Source organism: Schistocerca americana, chromosome 4 (assembly GCF_021461395.2).
Source record: "Schistocerca americana isolate TAMUIC-IGC-003095 chromosome 4, iqSchAmer2.1, whole genome shotgun sequence".
NCBI lineage: Eukaryota > Metazoa > Arthropoda > Insecta > Orthoptera > Acrididae > Schistocerca > Schistocerca americana.
The window spans coordinates 613,940,053-613,963,202 of NC_060122.1; the positions used below are offsets into that span (position 1 = coordinate 613,940,053).

At 38.8% G+C, this 23,150-nt stretch overlaps 1 protein-coding gene across 2 annotated transcripts in view; it reads left to right on the forward strand.

The window, feature by feature from the left end:
- LOC124612414 overlaps positions 1-23,150 on the forward strand; it is a 109,176-nt gene that overhangs the window by 74,792 nt on the left and 11,234 nt on the right. For both annotated transcript variants that reach the window (XR_006979542.1, XM_047140613.1), the window contains exon 4: positions 9,868-9,995. Coding sequence is in view for 1 of the 2 variants with exons in the window: in XM_047140613.1 (XP_046996569.1) it covers positions 9,868-9,960 (93 nt within the window). In the remaining variant the exon portion in view is untranslated. Of the gene's footprint in view, positions 1-9,867; positions 9,996-23,150 lie in introns of those variants that run through there.

Here is a 23,150-nt window from a genome sequence, read left to right on the forward strand (position 1 = left end):
CACACAAAAATAAATTGCCAATTCTGTTGGAATTTCAGTTTAGTCCCCATAACCCATCGTATTTTTAACACTGAACGACTGGAATGGAAACTTACCAAAGGATTTTATTCCATCTCGTGATCTCAACAGGCTTGCCAAACTGACAATGTGTGATTTGCGACTAAAATAGTTGTGACTGAGAAAAATAAATAATTGATCTGTCGCACAACACAATGGTCAGTGCATTGTCGGCAGCTGAGCATAATGAGCACGAAAGGAATGCGAAAGCTAGCCGTGTGTGCTTTGTGAGCGGGAGTTCAAAGAACAGTGTCTTTGTCAGCAATGCATTTCAACAAATTAAATATATCTAATTACCACACACTTTCAGGATACTCCTACTTTCGTAATAATACAGACTTTTTTTTTTCATTTGTGTAGCATGTTGCATAGTTAGTTTATTAATGCTGTTAATGTGTATGCAACAATTTAAATGCTTTTTCTCAACATGGTGAGCCAATTAAATCATTGTTATTTGTGACTGCTTTTCGACTCTTTCTAGCTTGCAGTGGAAATGTAATGTCCATATGTAGATAGTATAATGTCCCTTATTACATCCATATCCAAGTAATTCTTTCCTTGGACGCTTTTTACCAGATGCACAAATGGGCCATATCTTGGAAATTACACCATTTCGACCTTTTTGCAACAGGTCATAGAGATACGTCAGCATAACAGGCGGCAAGTAGATAACCTTGTTTGACTTTCCTGCCTTGCTTTTAAATCACGTGATTTTATAATATACCTTACTTCCTTATTCACTACGTCCACGATGAATCGTCTGTCCCTTCTTACGATCTGGAAACATTGTGAAGGCAGAAGCTGGAATCCCAGTGGCTAATGGCTCACCAGTTTTTGGACTATGCATTGTTGTTGACAAAAGAATAAACAAAACAAAAGAACTGTACAGATATATGTAACTGAAAACTATTATGTACTTATGAAAAGAGATGGAGCACTTAAAAGGTGAAAATGAAACACTGTATACAGTAAGGCCGTATCTTTCGGATGGGGAATACTTCCACTGCCAATATGCGCCGTGCCGAAGTGAACATCGGCAGGACTGCCTTCCCGCTTTCCGCCTCGCCCCTCACATAGTACTCACGTAGCACGAGAAACTGTGCCACAACCTCAATGCCTCACGTAGCATGAGAAACTGTGCCACAACCTCAATGCGTGACCTAGCGCAGGTGCGTTTTGTGTCCAGTTACTTGGCCTACCTCATCTCGGCCCCCTAGCCATGAGAAGATCATTTTAGCTAGGCTGCGTATTGGGCATTGTCATTTTAGTCATCGCCATTTGTTAAGTGGTGATCCCCCATCACTTTGTGCTCATTGTTGTCAGCCTCTAGTGGTTTGCTATCTCCTGACTGAATGCCCTTTTTTTAACCACTTACACTCTAATGTATGTTTGCCATCTCAGTTATCAGCTGTTTTAGCGAACGATGCGTAGGCTGTTATCACTTTTTACTTTTTATACATCGTAGCAGTGTGGCGATAGACATTTAATGTTTGGCTCAGGATCTGCACTGTCTCTATCACCTATTTTCTGGACAATTACCCCTGTGGAAGTCCTTGTTCCTAGCTCACTTTCCTTCCATAGTTGGCTTAATGTATAGTCGATTTCAAGTTGTTTTACTTCTTGATAATCTTAGGTTATGATGTGGTCACTTATGACAGTTGTTTTGCATCCGAAATCAACATAATAAAACCAATGTTCTGAGAATGATTTGAACAGATCCAGGAATTTTGTAACTAATGACTAACCAAAAGAATTAAATTTGTATTTATATTACATACAACAATTCAGACACACAAAGCACTCACAATGATGTTTTTGATGGTTCACTGCTATCTCACAACTATCATCGTGGTAATGAACGCATCCTACACCAGATCATGTTTGTTCATGCATGTGGGTAACATTTGAGTTAGCTCATTCTGTTCCATCGTATTTACAATGCTCTAGGTGGTTTTATTTGACTGGGCAAATGGGGAAAAAACATACATTTTAAAGAAAAAAGTTGAAACTGAAATAAAAATACCTGTGGATGGAGGAAAAATTCCGAATACATATTTGAAAACATGATAAAAAAATTGCATTACATACAGCTATTGGTACAACCAAGGCAAAAATCATGTTGACCAGTGTAATTGTTCTTTGTTTTTTGTTTATTGAAATAAATTCAATTTTTCCTATTACTTGTTACATCCTCTCCATTTCAGCATTTGTCAGAGATTTCTTAATATATCATACTGTTTACTAGTAACACAGTTGACCAGTTCTTAGGAATGCCTCCAGTACATGTAGCAGTTCCATTCTATAAGATTCTATTGCCTCTTGTACTATTTCTGTTTGTAGATGGGTGTAGTGTTGTGTCTGCATCTGCATCTATACTCTACAAGCCACATTACGGCGTGTTACTGTGCTACCACTGTCACTTCCCGCTTTTCCTGTTCCTGTCGCGAATAGTGTGTGGGAAGAACAATTGATGGGAAGCCTCTATGTGAGCCTGAATATCTCTCTAATTTTACCTTCATGGTGAGATATAAGTGGAATGAAGCAGTATATTGATTGACTTTCCTAGGGATGTACAATCTCTTAACTTTAACAATAAATGACACAGTAGTTCAGAATGCCTCTCTTGCAGCAACTGCTACTAGAGTTGGCTAAGCATCTAAATGAATATGTAATACAACACGCTGCTCTTCTTCCTATCTTCTCTATTTCCTCTATCAATCCTATCTTATACAGATCCCAGACTAATGAGTGGTATGAGGAATTATAAGCAACTTCTTCCAATGAATCTGCCTTACAGGTTTATGTGGTGATCCCACCTTAAACTGCTATGTACACAGATTCCCACATGTTTTACAGTTGTGACTGCTCCCATTAGTAGTTTCCAATCCTGTAATCATATATTAATGGTCCTCTCTGCTTAGTTCGCACAATTCACTGCCTTTGTTTATGTTGAGAATCAATTCCCAATCCCTGCACCTAGTGTGGATCATTTACAGGGCTTCCTGCATTTCGCTAAAATTTTGTAGCATTGCAACTTACATGTATACAACAGCATTGGGGTATGTCCAAAGTTACTTTCATGTCTTAGATATTTCTCTGTGTTAAGAATGACATGCTGTGTTCTGTTTGCTAGAAACTCTGCAGTCCAGTCACCAGTCACGAAGCTGGTCTGATACTCCATACAGTTGTATTTTATTAATTAGGCAGCAGTGTGGAACTGTATCAAACGGCTTCTGGAAGTCAAGGAACAGGTATTAACCTTTTCACCAGTATCTACTGCTTTCTGAGTCCTGTGGATGAACAGAGCGAGCTATGTTTCACATTATCATTTTTGCAGGACCCATGTTGATTATACAGAGGAGATTTTCTGTCTCCAGAAATGTCGTAATATGGAGTCATAAAATATTTTCCAAAATTTTACAACAGACGGACATAAGGGATACAGTCCTATTATTTTGTGCATCTGTTTGAAGACCCTTCCCACAGGAATGACTTTTTTTCTCTCCCCAATCATATGGAACACATTGCTCCTCCCCAGTGACCTACGGAATGTTGCTGCTGGAAGAGGAGCAAGTTATTTTTTGTACTCTATGTAGAACTGTATTCTTATTCCATCAGGTCCAGTTGATCTGTTGATCAATTTCTGTTGCTCTTTTAACCCTTGGTCACTTATTTTGATAAGTCATTTTGACCCTCATGCCCAGTTGTTTATTTGTTCATTACTTTGTAAAATGATTGCTCTCTGGCCAAATGATTAGCATCATTACCTTAGGTGCAACATGACGTGGGTCCGATTCCCAATAGATTTTTCTGAGGTAGTAAAGTGTTGAAAGGGGTCCACTCAGCCTTGTGAGGCCAAATGGGGAGCTGCTTGAATAAAGTAGTAGTGGCATCATCAGGATTTGAATGTAATAAATTCCCTAGAGATCAAAAAGTCCAGTTGCCCTTTTCTCACATTATATACTGCTCACTATGAATGAAGGGCAGCAGACAGATTCCGTATTTCTCAATTTCCATAAAGCATTTGGCACAGCACCCCTCTACAGACTGGTAACAGAGGTACAGTCATACTGAATAGTTACCAGATATATGAATAGCTTGAAGACTTCTTAACTGACAGAACCCAGTGTGTTGCCTTTGACAGTGAGTATTCGTCAGAGACAAGGATTGTCAGAAGTGTCCCAGGGAAATGTGATAGGACTGCTATTTTTTCTATATACGTAAATGACCTAGTGGGAAGCAATCTGTGGTTGTTCACTCAAGATGCTATGGTGTGCACGGAGGTGTCGAAGATGAGTGTCTGTAGGAGGGTAAAAGATGGCTTAGGCAAAACTTCTAGTTGGTATGATGAATGGCAACTAGCTATAAATGTAGGTAGATGTAAGTTCGTGTGGATGAGTAGGTAAAACAAATCTATAATATCTGGATACAGCATTAGTAATGTCCTGCTTGATACAGTCACATCGTTTAAATACCTGGTTGTAACATTGCAATGGAACGAGCATGTGAGGATTGTGGTTGGGAAAGCAAATGGTCAGCTTCGGTTTATGGGGACAATTTTAGGAAAATGCGTTTCATCTGTAAAGGAGACCACATATAGGATGCCAGTGTGATATATTCTTGAGTATTTCTTGAGTGTATGGGATTCTTACCAGGTCGGATTAAAAGAAAACATCTAAGCAATTCAGAAGCAGGCTGCAAGGTAGGTTACCGATAGCTTCTAACAACAAGCAAGTGTTACAGAGATGCTTCGGAAATTCAAATAGGAATCCCTGGAGGAAAGGTGATGTTCTTTTTGAGTAACACTATTGAGACAATAAAGACAACAGACATTTGACACTGACTACCGAACGATGCTACTGTTGCCAACATACATTTCTCATAAGGACCATGACGATAAGATATGAACAATCAGAGCTTATATGTAGCCATACAGACCATCATTTTTCCCTTGCCGAATCTGCGAGTGGAACAGGAAAGGAAATGACTTGTAATGGTACAGGGTACCCTCTAACACGCACTGTACAACAGCTTGTGGAGTATGTATGTAGATGTGGATTCATGTACTGGTAATAACAGCTGGAAGGACTAGCAAAATTTTGATTCCATTTCCAGGATCATAGATCATTCCTCACACTGCCTTGTAGGCAGCAGACAGCTAGTCAGAACAGACTTTAGGGCCTGATATGAGAGTGGTGGATTTTACATTGTCAGAGACTTCTCCATATAGTCTGTTGACAGTCTCCCCCCCCCCCCCCCCCCCCCCCCCCCTCCTCCTCCTCCTCCTCCTCCTATGCCCCTAAGAGTCATGTCTAATATATTTAACATCCTTTATTTGTTTAGAATTCCCTCTTTAATTCTTTTTTGTTCCCATGCTTTTGCACTTTTTCCTTCAATAGAAGATTTTTTTTCCAAGATTAGTTCTTGCTCCTTGAACTTTTTTCTTGATGTTGAATGTTGTAAAATAACCTTTATATTGTTCAGAACTTTACTGCCGTTCAGCCAGTTTATTTTATTTTATTTTTTACCTCATCTCAGTTTCCTCATACTACTAATATTAGTGAGTGAATTCACTATATTTATGTTGTTATGGTGTGCTTTTGGGTGTTCTGCCAAGATGCTGTTCCCATTTTATGCACAATATTTTGATGACCAACTCAGCCATCTTTTTCAAGTGCTAACTCAACAGAGCAACTGGAAGCACACCATAAAATAATCATGCCAAGAAACTTGAGAGAGCATCTGATATATATATATATATATATATATATATATATATATCTGTGTGTGTGTGTGTGTGTGTGTGTGTGTGTGTGTGTGTGTGTGGATTGTGACTTCTGTTTGGGGATATTTTGTATAAAAGACTTGTTTTCCTCAGTTTTTATTGGTCTGGGAGGAAATAAAAATTTAGAATTTGCTAATTAATTGGTCAGTATATGTTACCCCTCATAATAATTCTCATATTTTTGTCTTTGTCGGGTGTTTGATTATATTATAACCTTTTACTTTATTTTCTGAATGTGTTCGTCTGGAGTGTAACCATGTAAGGGAAGTGAAAAATGGATGTTAAACAGTTTAGACAAAAAGAGAATAGGAACTTTCAAAATGTGGTGCTATGGAAGAAGGTTGAAGATCAGATGGGTAGATCAGGTAACTAATGAGAAAGTACTGAATAGAATTGGGGAGACAAACTTGTGGCACAACTTGAGCAAAAGAAGGGATTGGTTGATAGGATACATCCTGAGACATCAAGGGATCATTGACTTCGTATTGGAGGGAAGAGCAGGAGGTAAAAATCATAGAGACCAAGAGATGAACATACTAAGCAGATTCAGAAGTATTCAGGATTCAACATTTACTCTGAGATGTAGTAGTTCACACGGAGTAGCATGGAGAGCTGCAGGAAACCAGTCTTTATACTGTAGACCACAAAAACAACAACCACTTTTTATTGATTTTTGATGCAATGTATCTTGCTGCCAAATGTGTTTGTGTTTGTGTTTGTTTATGTCGAAAAAAGTGGTTCAAAACTATTGTATAGATAAAAAATATACACACTAAACAGCAGCAGCAAGAAACACAAGTATAAAGGTATTTAAATTTGCAAGCTTTTGGAGCCAGTGGCTCCTCCTCCTGGCTGGACGGTTGAAGGAGAAGGAAGAGGGGTAAAGGAAAAGGACTGGTTTTGATTTAGGAAAGAGGGAGAGTTCGGAGAAGTTGCCCAGAGTCCTGGCTCACAGGAGATTCACCGGACAAGATGAGAAAGAAAGCCAGATTGCTGGGGACTGCTGTGGACGAGATTTGAAAACCTGAGAGCTTAAAGGTAGAAGATAGAGTAATACAAAAGAAAGAGATTACTGCCAAAACACTGTGCACGAGTTAATAAGAGTGGAAATGTAAGTGCACAGTATGTGGTGGAGGGGGGGGGGGGGGCGTCAGAAAATGGAAGATATAGGAAACTAAGAGGGAATAAAGAAAGGAATAGTTTCTGTGAAGAAATGCTAAGGCTGGAGAAATTGAAGTAAATTAAATCAAAATGGATGACGAGAAACAAGGACATGTTGTAACGCCAGTTCCCACCTGCAGAATTGTGAGAAACTGGTGTCGGGGGAACAATCCAGATGGCACGTTTGTTGAAACACGCACTAAGGTCACGACTGACATGTTGTATTGCATGCATAGGATACTGTGTTTTGCCAGTATACGCCTTCTGCCTATACCCATTTATCCTAACTGATAACTGGGTGGTAGTTATGCTGATGGAAAAGGCTGAACAGTGTTTACGAAACAGCTGGTATATGTTGTGTTGTTTCACAGGTGGCTCTCTCTTTGATAGTATGTGTTTTTCCAGTTACAGGGTTGGTGTAGGAGGGTGCATAGGGCAAGTCTTACAGCAGGGACAGGCACAGAGCTAGGAAACTTACATTAGGGAAAAGGGTACAGAAGGAGCATAGGGTCTGTCAATGATATTTCGGAGACTGGGAGAGTGATGAAAAGCTGTTCTAGGTGTGGTTGGCAAAATATCAGACAGAATGGGTCTCATTTCAGGATATGATTTTCGGAAGTCACAGCCTTGATGAAGTAGCTAATGTATTGAAGACCAGGATAATATTGAGTGACAAGAAGTGTACTCATAAGTTATTTTTTTTTTTTTTGGCAGGTTCAGCTGTATCAGGATTGGATGTGATGGTCTGGGAAATCTGCTTTTGAACTAGGCTAGTCGGATAATAGTGTCCAGTGAAGGCTGAGGTGAGAATGTTTGTGTATTGCTTTTGAGAGGCTGCATCTGAACAAACACATTTGCCTTGAATGCCAAGGCTGTATGGGAGGGAATGTTTACATGGAAAGGATGGCAGCTGTCAAGATGTAAGTACTGTTGTTTGTTGTGAACAGAAGTGTGTAGCTGACCTTCAGGGATAATGAGATCAATGTTAAGGAAAGTGGCATGGGATTCGGAATAGGATAATGTGAAATTTAATTGGGAGACTGTATTTAGAGACTCCAAGAATTTTAACAGGTCAGCCTTACCATGAATTAATGTGGCAAAGATGTCATCAGTATATCTAAACCAACTCAGGAGCGGAAGGCTTATGGATCCCAGGAAAGCCCTCTCCAAGTGACGCATGAATAGATTGGTGTAGGAAGGAGTCATCCTGGTTACCATGGCCATGCCCCTGATCTGTTTGTATGTTTACCCTGCAGAGGTAAAGTAGTTTTTGTAAGTATAAAGTTGATTAAGGTGAGCAGGAAGGATGTCATAGGTTTGGTATCAGGTGTGTGCTGGCTGAGGAAACATTCAGTAGCAGACGGACGATGTACATGTGGGATGCTGGTATAGAGGGAGGTGGCATCAGTTGTGACAAGCAAGATGTGTGGAGGGAGTGGGAGGGGCACAGATCTCAGACAATCTGGGAAATGGTTGGTGTCTAAAATAGGAGGTAAGTCTTTGTACTGTAAGTTGCAGGTGTTGATCAAATAAGGCAGATATACATTCGATGGGTGTTTTGAAGCTAGCATTTATAGGACGGCCAGGGTGATTAGGTTTGTGGATGTTAGGAAAAAGTAAAAGGTAGGAGTGCTTGGTTTAGGTGGGGCAAGAAGTTGTATGGATTGTTGTGTTAGTCCTTGTGAAGGGCTTGAGATTTTAATGAGGGGTCCTTAACACTCCAACCCCTGGTTTGGTTTAGATACATTGGTGACATCTTTGCCATATGGACTCATGGTGAGGCTGACCCATTAAAATTCTTGGAGTCTCTAAATACATTCTCCCAATTAGATTTCATGTGGTCCTATTCCGAATTTCATACCACTTTTCTTCATGTTGGCGTCATCCTCACCAGAGTTCAGCTGCACATTTCTGTTCACATTAAATCTAGTAACAAACAACATTACTTACATTTTGACAGTTCCCATCTTTTCCATGTCAAACATTGCCTCATGTACAGTTGTAGCATTTGGGCCAGATGTATTTGTTCAGTACAGATACCTTACAGCAATACACTTACCACTCTCACCTCAGGTTTCATTGGACGTTATTAGACTGCTGGCCTAGTTCAAAAACAGGTCTCTCAAACCGCTATATCCAATCATGGTACAATCACTTGAAAAACAACTTATAAGTTCAAATTTTGTGTCTCTCTATTATCCTGGTCTTGAATGTATTAATCAGCTACTTCAACAAGGTTATGACTTATACACCATACACTGAAAAGAAATCCATTCTGCTGATATTTTGCCCACCATATCTAGAATAGCTTTTCATCGCCTTCCCGGTCTCCACAATATCCTTGTCAGACCCTAAGCTCCAGTACCCATTTCCCAACCGTATGGTTCCTACTCCTGTGCCCATCCCCTCTGTAAGACTTGCCCTATGCACTCTCCACCTGTACCAGCCCTGTAATTGGGAAAACATATGCTGTCAAAGGGGCTGTTACATAAACACTATTCGGCCTTTTACATCGGCATTTCGTTAACATCATCAGTCCTTTTCTTTACCCCTCTTCCTTCTCCAACCCTTCTGCCAGGAGGAGGAGCATATGGCTTCGAAAGCTTGCAGATTTAAATATCGCTATATTTGTGTTCTTGTACTACTGCTTGATGAGTAGATTTTTTTAACCATCCAATTGATTATACTTTCAAAAATTAATTATTTTCATTGATCTGTTAAGAATTACTGATACTTTTTATTTCCATAAATATTAATTATGGAATTAAAATCAGATGTATTAAGTACTCCCACTTGTATTAGTAAAATGTCAAAATTTTGTCTCAAACAGAGAAATACTCTAGAAATCTGCCATTTCTTTACAGCTTGATGAAGTTACCAACTCCTTAAAGGATATCAGTGATGTTTTACAAATAAGAGATAAGCAGATGGATATGCAACGGCTTTTACGGAAATGACCTTGATAGTGTGGATGCATGGAGAAGTTTTGCTGGTAAGTTCTGAGAATTGAGCCAGATATGTTAGTAATACAGCACTCTGCTGGATAAAAAGACTTTAACTAGCATCATAGAAACATCTTATGTATGCTACAAATGAATAACATAAATACAAACAATTAAGATTCTAAGACATTAATACTAGCACAAAAATGGCTGTCTTGGGCTACACTGATGCTTTAATTGCATTTAGGCATTAGATCACATATACAGGGTGGACCAAAACTTGTGCTCTCAGATGCCACAGCATGATTCCCTGCATACCAAGAGTACAAAAGACTCTAACCAAATTTCATCCCATGCAAATTTTTGGTAGAAAATGGACATCAAATAAAAGAAATTTGGCAACACTCAAATCACGTGTACGATAAGTACCTTCATTCATTGCTGCATAGCTATACTACTCAGCTGGTGCAGTCAGTAGAGTTTTGTGTTAGAAGACTTGATTTAGAGAGTTCGATTCTGGGACTAGTTATAATTCTTTTTTGCTTTTCTGATTTTATACTGTTTGATATGGTATCTGGCTTCTTACTCGTTTTACAGCAGTTATAGCTGGTCTCACTTTCCAAAGACATATTTTGTGTTTAATGATTTACTCTGCTCTTTTCGATGCATTACACCTTTCCTTGCTGTACAGGACACCTAGCCAGTCTGGATTATCAGGAGTAATACTTTCTTCTGCCATCTGTCTCTCTTTCTGTGCTCCATTACCAGTCACCAGCCAAACTTAACATGAAGCATCTTCTCTCCCTCTTCCAATCTTGAATTCAACTGTCCCCCGTACTGGCAATGTCCTCTACAGTCCGGCCTGGATGAGCACTTATGTAACCTGGCACTGAGAATATATCCACATTTTAAGTGTATTTCACTCCTCCAATGCAAACCACCTCTCTTCTTGCTTCCCTTCCCCCATCCTTGACACAGAGCACATCCACTATTGGTGCAGCTTGTACAGTGCTTTCCATCCATGGCAACATTGCTTACTTTTCTTCAGTTATACCTAGGGTGACGAGACGTCGAGATTAATCTGGACATGTCCTCCTTTTTAGCTCTTTGTCCGTGGTCTGGGCGGATTTTTACAGTGTCCGGCTTTTTCGCAAAGTTGAGCATAGTACAGTTAAATTTACAATTTGTTCCATTCTATTGCTCTTTTCTTAAATACTTTAACTATTGGCACAGTCTTCGTGATAAACACGCACGAAGGTGGTGTTAGTAGGTGGCACCAGGATCGTCGATGTTATCATTGATCGACCTATAAGCGATTGCAGATATCGATTATTTAAAATTTTCGTTTCGTATCTTCGCTTTGTATTGGCTTGGCTTCCTGTAGTGCACGTGTGATTTTTGAGTGTAATTTTTAACTGCGTGAGTTACATAAAATATTTGGCTATGCGTAAACGAAGGTGCACGTTTTCTGATGTCCTTTCCTGCAAATATCTGGCTTTCAAGAAAGGGAGAAATGAATTTGAAACGGAATGTAAGAAATGTGGAGCTGGAACGTACGTCTCAGTGGCCAATAAAGGTAACAAATAACTCGACAGATTAACTTTCATGGTTTTATTTCATTGTGTCATAATCAATTGTATTTGTAAGGTTAAAGTGCACTTTACATGTTGTCAGCTGCTGCTTGAATTGTAGATGTTGGTAGCGGTGCGTCGGATGAAGGGAGGTGAATGGTCTTACGTTTTTCGCTTTGTAAACAATTCCGTGTTGTTGACATAACAAAACAATTGACGCCACACTGTCGGCACAATCAATGTTTTTAATTTTTCTATATTGCTTAGTTAACCACCACCTGACCATCAGTAATAATTAACTACTAGTTTTAGCAGTAATTCCTGGCAGTCACGTGACTTGTCCAAAGCTGACGGGTGGTATCCTCATCTACAGTTGACCCATTTGATGTGTCCTCTTTTTCCTTCCTTTGTCCTCCTTTTTAAAGCTGTTTGTCTTCATTTTTAAACAATTGCATCTGGTCATCCTAGTTATACCCATTACCCCAAAGATAAAAAAAAAAGAAAGAAAAAAGGTAAATCTACACCTGTACTTTTTTTAACTTTCAGGGGGGGGGGGGGGGGGGGAAGAGGTGTGTGTGTGTGTGTGTGTGTGTGTGTGTGTGTGTGTGTTGAAGAGAATAGAGTAAATATTTAAAAGCAGAATAGGGCTTACCAGTAACTAATATTTCCAATAGACACTCTAAGGGGTAATCATGAAAATGAGACACATGGAAAAAAGTATGTATACTGTTCATCAATTCAAAAGTAATTGTCATATTCTTTACTACATTTATCCCACTGTGAGAAAATACTGTCAGTGCCCTCACGGAAAAATGTTTGCAGTTGTCTATAGAACCATGATTGTAGACAGAAATGCATCTCTTCATCCAAAAGAAACTGATGGCCAGTATGCCTTTCTTCAGGACTCAAATAATATGGAAATCATATGGTGAGAGATTGGGACCGTATGGGGTATGTGTAAGGGCTTCCCGTCAAAACTTCTGTGTTGTACTCAAAACATATTTGCCAACGTGTAGGTGGACAGTTGCTGTTTATTTTATTTTTTTTTTTTTCTTGTAAGTTGTAATAGAAATATCTTCTCCAAAGAATGTTGGCTCTGTTGTGCTTGGCCATCATCTTGCCAACCCATCACCATAACGCAAGTTATTTAACATATGAACATGAATGGTCATCAAGTGAGAGATTAAGAACTCTGTCTACAATAATAATATTTTAACATCATTTCGCATGAACATGGGTCTATGCATTTCTCTTGAAGAAATGAACTAGTTAGACATGTTGTGAAAAGAAATGACCAGTAATGTTGTAGTTTCCCCCCAGTGGCACCAGTCATGATCACTGCAAAGCTGAAAATCTGATCGAGTGTGGGCTGGGATTTGTTCACTGATGTAAAAGACACCATAGTTTAGAAGAAATTAACCCTCACATTTTATTCCCTTCAAATTTTAGTAATTAACTATGGTTATTTTTACACTACAAACAATCATTAGTGCAATCAAAGTGGTGAAGCAGTCGATTGTGGCAGAAGTAAACAGCTCACACTTGTCTAGAAGCATCAGTGTACTTGCTGGAGGAAATCGCATACAGGTAGTTCAATCAAGTCTTTTCCTCATGGAAAGCACTATGTCCAACAACCAGATTGATGACAATAATACTTCAGTCTTGCTAATTGCAACTCAAAATTATTCAAAATATTGTTCCCTTCGGGTAACAGAAATATTTGGAATTCTTTTACATTACCGTTCTTCAGTTTCACAGTCGTTGGTGCATGTATATTCACTTACAGAATGTTCTTTGTGGTGGCCTAAGTCAACAACAAGAATACTTCCAACAGAGATGGTTGGTTGGTTGGTTGGTTTGGGATGTAAGGGACCAAACTACAAGGTTGTCAGTCCCTTTTTCCTTATGCAAACAAGGCTCAAGGTAAAACAACACCCAAATTCAATTTGTGGAGGTAAAAGAGGGTAAAAGGAATGGAGAACCACACCGAAAGAGAAAACGAAAGAAAGGAACAAAACTGGGGGAAAACGCACACCAAAAAGAAAACTAGAGGAAGGTATTAAAACCATAGAGCAGATGGTCTGGGCTGGCTGCCCACAGGAATGAAAGAGGATGAGCCAGCCACTCTGCAACACATGAAAATATCCAGCCCAAAAAGACAAGGCGAGATGAACACACGTAGGGAAAAGACGAACACCAAGACAAACATGGATGTTTCTCATTTAATTTCAAACCATGGACTGACTGTTTTTTGTGACATTTGACTACTTATAGACAGACATAAGAACAACTTTTATTTTGAAAACTACATAATACTTTGAAAAATGACTAGGTTGGAATTTAATGTTTTCAGTTAGCTACAGGAATCAATAGAATTTCGGATTACAGGAAATGTTGCTGGTTGCAGATTTAGAAAAATATATGAATACTATTTTTCTTCTGCAATATCTACATCTGCATCGATACTCTGCATTTAAGTGCCCGGCAGAGGTTTCATCGAATCCCCCTCACAACACACTATTATTCCAATCTCGTATAGCACACGGAAAAAATGGACACCTACATCTTTCCATGCAGACTCTGATTTCCCTTATTGTATTATGGTGGTCGTTTCTCCCCATGTAGGTCAGTGTCAACAAAATATTTTCACCTCTGGAGGAGAAGTTGGTTATAGAAATTTTGTGGGAAGATTCCGCCGCAACAAAAAAAGCCTTCGATTTTAATGATGTCCTCTCCAAATCCTGTATCATTTCAGCGATTCTCTCTCCCCTATTTGGCAATGATACAAAACGTGCTGCCCTTATTTGAACTTTTTCAATGTACTTGGTCAGTCCTGTCTGGTAAGGATCCCACACCACACTGCAGTATTCTAAAAGAGGATGGACAAGTGTAGTGTCGGCAGTCCATTTAGTAGATCTGTTACATTTTCTAAGGGTTCTGCCAATAAAAAGCAGCCTTTAGTCAGCCTACCCCACAACATTTTCTATGTATTCTTTCCAATTTAAGTTGTACATAACTGTAATTCCTAGGTATTTATTTAAATTTACGGCCTTTATATTTGACTGATTTATCTTGTAACCAAAGTTGAAGAGATTCCTTTTAGCACTCATGAGAATGACCTCACACTTTTCATTATTTAGGGTCAACTTCCAGTTTTTGCACCATACAGATATATTTTCTAAATCGTTTTGCAATTTGTTTTGATCTTCTGATGACTTTACTAGTCGATAAACGACAGCGTCACCTGCAAACAGATTAGATTAGATTAGTACTTGTTCCATAGATCATGAATATGACACTTCGTAATGATGTGGAACATGTCAAGTTAATAAAAGGTGTCTATACAAGATATTACATTACACAAAATATTACAGGACACTTAATTTTATTTTTTTATTTTATTTATTTATTTTTTTTTTTTTTTTTTGTGGGGGTTGGGGAAATTACCCACTTACTATATCCAAAAATTCATCTGATGAGTAGAAGGAGTTGCCATTAAGAAATTCTTTTAATTTCCTTTTAAATGCTATGTGGCTATCTGTCAGACTTTTGGTGCTATTAGGTAAGTGACCAAAGACTTTCGTGGCAGCATAATTTACCCCCTTCTGAGCCAAGTTAGATTTAACCTTGAGTAGTGAAGATCATCCTTTCTCCTAGTGTTGTAGCCATGTACACTGCTATTACTTTTGAATTCGTTCGGATTGTTAATAACAAATTTCATAAGTGAATATATATATTGTGAGGCTACAGTGAAGATCTATAGCTCTTTAAATAAGTGTCTGCAGGATGATCTTGGATGAGCTCCAGCAATTATTCTGATTACACACTTTTGTGCAATGAACACTCTTTTACTCAATGATGAGTTACCCCAGAATATGATGCCATACGAAAGAGGAGAGTGAAATTAGGCATGGTAAACTAATTTACTCAGATGTATATCGCCAAAATTTGCAATGACCCTAATAACATAAGCAGCTGAACTCAAACGTTTCAGCAGATCCTCAGTGTGTTTTTTCCAGTTCAACCCCTCATCAATGTGTACACCTAGAAATTTTGAATATTCTACCTTAGCTACCGATTTATGATCGAAGTCTATATTTATTAATGGTGTCATTCCATTTACTGTGTGGAACTGTATATACTGTGTTTTGTCAAAGTTTAATGAGAGCCCATTTACACAGAACCACTTAATGATTTTCTGAAAAAACATCATTTACAATTTCACCAGTTAATTCTTGTCTGTTGGGTGTGATAGCTATACTAGTATCATCGGCAAAAAGTACCAGCTTTGCATCTTCGTGAATATAGAATGGCAACCTAAGACAGCTGCTCAGATTGTCTCCCAAATCGTCTATGTAGATATGGAACAGCAAAGGACCTGTAACACTACCTTGGGGAACGCCAGAAATCACTTCTGTTTTACTTGATGACTTTCTGTCAGTTACTACGAACTGTGACCTCTCTGTCGGGAAATCATGAATCCAGGCACGTAACTGAGACGATATCCCATAAGCATACAATTTCACTACAAGCAACTTGTGTGGTACATTGTCAAAACCCTTCTGGAAATCCATAAATACGGAATCAATTTGAAATCCTTGTCCGTATCACTCAACACTGTGCGAGTAAAGAACTAGTTGTGTTTCACGAAAACTATTTTCTAAATCCTTGTTGACTGTGGGTCAATAGACAGTTTTCTTCGAGGTAATTCATGTTCGAACACAATGTATGTTACAAAATCTTGCTGCATATCGATGTTAATGATATGGGCCTATAACATGGTGGATTACTCCTACTACCTTTCTTGTCTGTGGGCACAGATCTTTCATCGAGCAAACGGTTGTATATGATTGTTAAGTATGGAGCTATTGAATCGGCATACTCTGAAAGGAAACTAACTGGTATACAATGTGGACCAGAAAACTTGCTTTTGTTAAGCGATTTAAGTTGCTTCACTACTCCAAGGATATTTATTTCTACATTAGTCATGTTGGCAGCTTTCTTGATTCGAATTTGGCATATTTACTTTGTCGTCATTAGTGAAGGAATTTTGGGAGGCTGTGTTTTGTAACTCTGCTTTGGCAACACTGTCTTCGATAGTATCTCCACTGCTATTGCAGAGAGGTGTTGACTGTGTCTTGCCACTGGCGTACTTCACATACGACCAGAATCTCCTTGGATTTTTTGCCAGGTTTCAAGGCAAAGTTTTGCTGTGGAAACTATTATAAGCATCTCGCAAGGCCATGCTAAATTTCGAGCTTCTGTAAAAGATTGCCAATTTTGGAGATTTTTGTGTCTGTTTAAATTTAGCATGGTGTGTGTGTTCTGACACATTTTGTGTGCCAAGGAGGATCAGCTCCGTCGTTTGTTAATTAATTTGGTATAAATATCTCCATTGCTGCTGATACTATATCTTTGAATTCAACCCATATGTGGTCTACACTTATATTATTAATTTGGAAGGAGTGGAGATTGCGCCTCAGGGAGGCGTCAAGTGAATTTTTATCTGCTTTTTTGAATAGGTATATTCTTCGTTTATGTTTGGAAGATTTGGGGGTTACAATATTCAGTCTTGCTACAATAACCCAGTGTTCACTAATCCCTGTATTCATTTTGGTGCTCATTATTAGCTCAGCCATTTACTATTTGTGTGGGCCCATAAACTAACTGCTTGAAATAATTTTCAGAGAATGTGTTTAGCACAATTTCGAATGATGTTTTATACGTACCTCCAGAATTAAATATTTATTTTCACTAACGTATTGAGGGTACATGTTTGAAATCAAACTCAAGTTTTCTTTGAACCTTTCAGCAATTGTATCACCTGAACTGGGAGATCAGTAAAAGGATCCAATTATTATTTTATTCCCATTACCAAGAATGACCGCTAACCATACTAACTCACAGGAACTATGTACTTCGCAACAAGGTAAACTACTTCTAACTGCAACAAACACGCCCCCGTGAATTCCCTATAAACACTATATTCTAAATTAAACATAATTATCTAAGTTATTAATTAGTAAGTTAATCAGTCATTGTTGCATGTCATTTTGTACAGAAAAATTAAGGTAACAAAAGTATGTAGTCAAAGTCTAGAATCTAAAAATGGTTATTACAAAATCTGTGATGGAAAATGATACTGGCCCAGACAGTAAAGTTTAATTATTGTCAAAGATAATTAGTTTTTGGTGATTTAACATACTTAACAGAAAAGTCAGAATGCTTAACTTTCAAGTGGTGTAGCTCACTATGTAATTATGCTTATTAACTCATAGATTTTTGCATTTGATAAACTATAATTTTAAATCCAGTTAACTGTAACTTTTAATTAAAGGAGCCGTAATGAAAACTAATTACAAAAATGGGATCAGAGCACTTGAAATAAAAATATGAGTAAAAAATTTAAGTAGAAATCAGTCAAAATAGGAAGTTGAGGTTTTTAAGTAACTGTTACATGTTCCTGGACAAATGTATTGAAAGTAAGGTCAAAATCAGTGAAAAATTGGTTATTTGTGGGAGAGGAGGGGTAAACAGATGGAAAGAATCCACCTGCTTTGTCACAACATCTAGTGTGATTGTGATTACTAAACATCCAAATGAAATATTACTATACGGCTTTATTTTAACAACACATCCTTTCAAATAAAGCTAAAAGACCAGAGTGAGTATTATTTTATATTTGATATCACAAGAAGCAATGGAATAATTAAAATTCAGCAGCAATGAAAGACACTCTTAGCACCTCTGAGTGTGTGTTAACGATGCACAACGGGAACTCTGAAATATCGTACGTAGCAACTAATATTTTCGATATATTACAGTTACTTATGACACTACTTCAAAACACAAGATTTGCTTCTTTGATGGCTTCACAAAATGCTGATTTCTGTGAAAATTGTGGATTATGTTGGTCCAAAACAAATGATGTCAATTTCATTCACTTTTGACACAACCTATATGGTATTTTGTCAGCTTGTGTGATAAACCATATATCATAATACACATATGAAGAGTGGAAATGGAAAACGTTTTAAGCGTCATTTTAGCAACATTAGGAAAAAGACAGATTGCTACTCCCCATGAAGATTGCCCGTTGAACTGCAAAGAGGTGCAATAAAAAGACCCTGCCTAGTGGACTTTTTCAACTTGCCACATCCCTCACAACTCACTACCGTTACTCAAAATCCAGAGCCTAAATAATCCCGGAACATAGTTGTTAAGCTTTCCACCAAAATCCTCAGTCCCACAGAAGTTTCAGTCCTATCCAAAGGTCTCACCTTTAGCCCCTCACCCTCATTTAACCATGGTGGACATATCAAAGACCTATTCTCCTTTTCCTTATTCCTGTAAAGGAAACACTTGCCACTAATCCCTACAACCAAAGTCAGTCCTGCCTCTCCCAGTTTGTTCCACCATCCAACTGTGATTGTGATCCTCCTCCCACCCTATATAACTACCCTATGGTCACCTTACAGGAATTCCTTACTTCCAATTTGGCATCACCATTCTTCTCTAGGTCCCTTCCTAAGTACAAACACCTTTCAGTGGAGGAATGAACAGCCATACACAGTCTCAAAACAGATCCTGACCTAATCATCCTCCCTGCAAACAAGGGCTCCACCATTGTTTTAATGAGTCACAGCAACAATCTGGCTAAATGCATTTGCCACTTGTCTGACATGTCCACCTGCCATAGTGAACCCATCCCAGAAGTTAAACATAACCCCCAATCCATGCTTAAATCCTTAGGCCCTTGCCAGAACCTCTCCCCTGAACCCATTTCCGTACATACACACTTTCTAAAAGTTCCTCAAAATTCACGAACCTAACGATACCCCGTTGTAGCTGGTTATTGTGCTACCACTGAAAGTATTTCAACCCTCATTGAGAAACATCTCCAGCCAATTGCCTGAAATCTAGGCTACCACAACAAAGATACCAACCACTTCCTTCACTGTCTCTTCACCATCCACACCCCTTTACCTCCTGGTTCCCTACTGCTCACTGTTGACTCCACTTCCTTAAGCACCAAAATCCCTCTTGCCCATGGTCTTGTTACAACTGAACGCTACATTTCCCAGTGTCCTTAAGGCTCAAACACATTACCTCATTCACCTATCTGCCTTTATCCTAACACAGAACTACTACTACTACTTTGAAGTAAATCCTCAGCTCAGTCATGGGCAACCGCATGGCACCATTCTGTGCTAACCTGTTCATAGACCATCTAAAGGAAACCTTACAGGGCATGCCACCTTGTCGGAGGTGCCTTCAGTGCCGGTTGGGAGGGCTTGCGTGCTCTGTCAAAGTCAAGAGCTATGCTGGCAGTAGCATAGCTAATGGTAGGGTCACCCAAGCCAAAATGGTCTTGACAGAGGAGCCAGACAACACGTGTCCCACAATATAGGACAGGGAGGGTTCTAGAGACGTAGTGAAGCCAACTTCAGTAAAGGAGTAAACTTGATACAAATCCTGGTACTCCAACTTGGGGGTTGGGCAGGTGGCTAACAACCCCTTTCTGCAAATAAAAAATGTCCAGAAACTTCAAAGTAAAGAAGCCGGACTGATACATGTACAGTGACACAGCACTGTTAAAGGGAAGGGCAAAGACAAATAAAAAAGGAACCTTGAATGTAAGAGCATTATACGGGAGGAGGAGCAAGGAGCTGAGGTCACTGCTACAACACCTCAGTAAAACCAAGGCAGGACAGGAATCGCTGCCCTACATTAAATGCGATGTAATAGACACGGAGTGCTTGATATGGGAAGCTGGATAATTTTCTCTCGTTGTACAGAGAGCAACAATAAATTTGTTACAGGGTCTGCAGCAAGACAGAAATTTAAATACATAGTGGGTGGATTTACTGTAAAAATCTAGGATCTCACAAATAAGATTGAAGGCCTGATTCGCAAATGACCAGGATAAAGATAACTTCTCTGAGAACCTCGAGGGAGCCTATGATGGTTGCCCTGTGCATAATGTTAAAATAATACGTGTATACACATCTGACTTCCACTCATGGACTCTAACGTTCGACTCCTGCTCACCCACTTGCACATTGTTGACTGCACTGCAGTCTTTGCTTTAGTTTATGGTCACTGTGGAGAGCGTATGATCAATACTATGTAAGGCTACAGCTATGTAAGGGTACTGTATCCTTGCATATCCCCACCAAAATAACACTTTAATTTGATAAAATATAATGGTGACATTAGATTTGAATATTCAAGTTTAAAAATATATAGGAAGACAAAAAAGCAAAAAAAAAAAAAAAAAGTAAAATTTAAAATTACAGTAATTATAACCAGTGCTGTAACGTCCCATTGAAATAGCATGGCTAAATGTGACACATTAATAATAACAATTGTTTATTAGTGTTTCCTGTTCATGTAATTTGTCTTAATGAATTGAATATTTATCATTATATTGTCACTGTATTCAATGAATATAAACCAAATAAATGTGATTCAAAAGTAAACAAAACAATAAACAGACAGCCCTAACTGCTACACAATATTGACATGAAAGTATTCTGTTACTAGCCCACATAAATATACACTCATAGTGGTAGCATAGTTTGAAAATACAATACTGTTAGATTTTGGCATACAGTTTACAGGGTTAGAAGTACAAGAAATTTGACAGAAAACACATACCTTGGAAAGTAATCCATAAACAAATCGTCGCATTGGAAAACACTTTTTTTATGTTGCACGTCATATTCTTGTTGTAAATAATTTATCTACTTACTCTGCTGTAGGGCCTTACTTATATGTTGAGTCGCAAGTACACGTAAATACACTGGTTCATGGGGTACTGGGCTGTGGTATCGACTCCACCGGGGATACACCACCACAAGAAGAATCATGTACTCTGCTTTTTCACTGTCCTATATGATGTGGTGCAAAACACGTGTATTTGTAACTTTCGATGAATTATAGGTCTGTGGCATCGAAGCCACAGGGGACTGTAGACTCGTTGTCTCTGCAGATTTGTAGAATTGTTGTAACAGCATCATAACAGCGATTCCTGCACCATGAAACTTGTTGATCAGTTGGCCACTGACATCAGCATCCCGTGGTTCCATGCTCCACACAACTCGCCAACCTGACAAGCTAGCGCAGAGCTGGAACAAGCGACAGTCACATTGCGTGCTAGGTCCTCGGAGGTGTTGGCAGCTCCACTGCTGCGGTATAGACAAGTGATGACGGCGCTGGGCATGCGTTGCTTCACGTCAATGGCTCCAAGAGCTCGCCAACATACAAACATTAAAGGGAATTACGGCAGTGGGGAACAAAACACACACTGCGCACGCACATCAAATAGTCTGTAGTAAACACAACACACACGCCACATGTCCCTGTTATTGTTTATGGACGTGTCTCTGACTGAAGCACTTTACAATGTTTACTTGATGACAAAGAATGTTTAAAACTGATTGCACCTGACTGATAGTAGTTACCTACTACTGTTCACTATAACTTACTCGCAATAGCTACCGATTGTTGTCCAATTACTTTCAAACAGACAAAATTATATATTCACAAAGAGCATCCCTTGTCTTGCAACACTTCTTACAGATGAAACAGTTTAATGTTTTCTACATTTTGTAGGCATGATACTGACCTGACTGCACCATTTCAATTTCAACTGAATTAGGGTGCACAAATTTTCTAATTTTGAATGGTCCTTGCTAGTAGTGATGAAACTTTTTTCTCTCTCCATTTACACTTGATGATTTCGTTTGAGTTCTAATGAGCACTAAATCACTGACTTGGTATGTAATGGGCTTCACTACCTTGCCATATGCCAGCTTCCGTTCTTCTGGTTGTTTCTTCATCATTTCCAGTGCGATTTTAAAGCGCTCCTCTTGTGTAATTTCCTCTTCGTTTGGAAAGGAAATGTATTCATAAAAGGTACTGTCAGGTTTCTTTCCAAAGGGAACTGTACATGGCGGCAATCATATCAAATCATGTGACAAACTATAAATTACTGTTTCAAAGTCTGTCAATCGTTCTACCCATCTTTTATGTTTCTTCCCATAATGTGCACGAAATAAATGTCAGAGTTCACGCATTTGGCATTCAGTCAGGTTGGATGTGGGCCTGAAAGACGAAATTGCAATGTGCCGAATACCTTTATTGTTAACTAAATCTTCCCACAGGTGTGACCGAAATTGTGGACCATTGTCTGATAAAATGCACTCTGGCTTGACAGTATTTACGAAGTATTCTTCCCCGAGTTTCTTGATTATGATCTTAATGTTGGCTTCCCTGGGTGGGTAAAGGAATACAAATTTTGAGAAGACATCCATCACAACAAAAATTTGAGTGAAATTTCCTTTTGAGCTGGGTAGTAGTTCATAGAGATTGAGAACTGAAATTTCTTTGTTAACACCTTCTCTTTTTGCCAAGGTATCACATGTGATTTACTAGGGAATGGTTCACGATCCTTCACTTTAATATTACAAACACATTAATTAATTAATCCCAGTATCTTTGAAAATATGTCGACGTAGCATCTCAGTACTTCCCTAAATTTTTCTCGTTCTGCCTAAGATCAAGGAACAAGCTAGCCTGTGTAGAGAACTTTTCCAACCAATCCATTGCCCATTAAATGTCTGTGTGAAG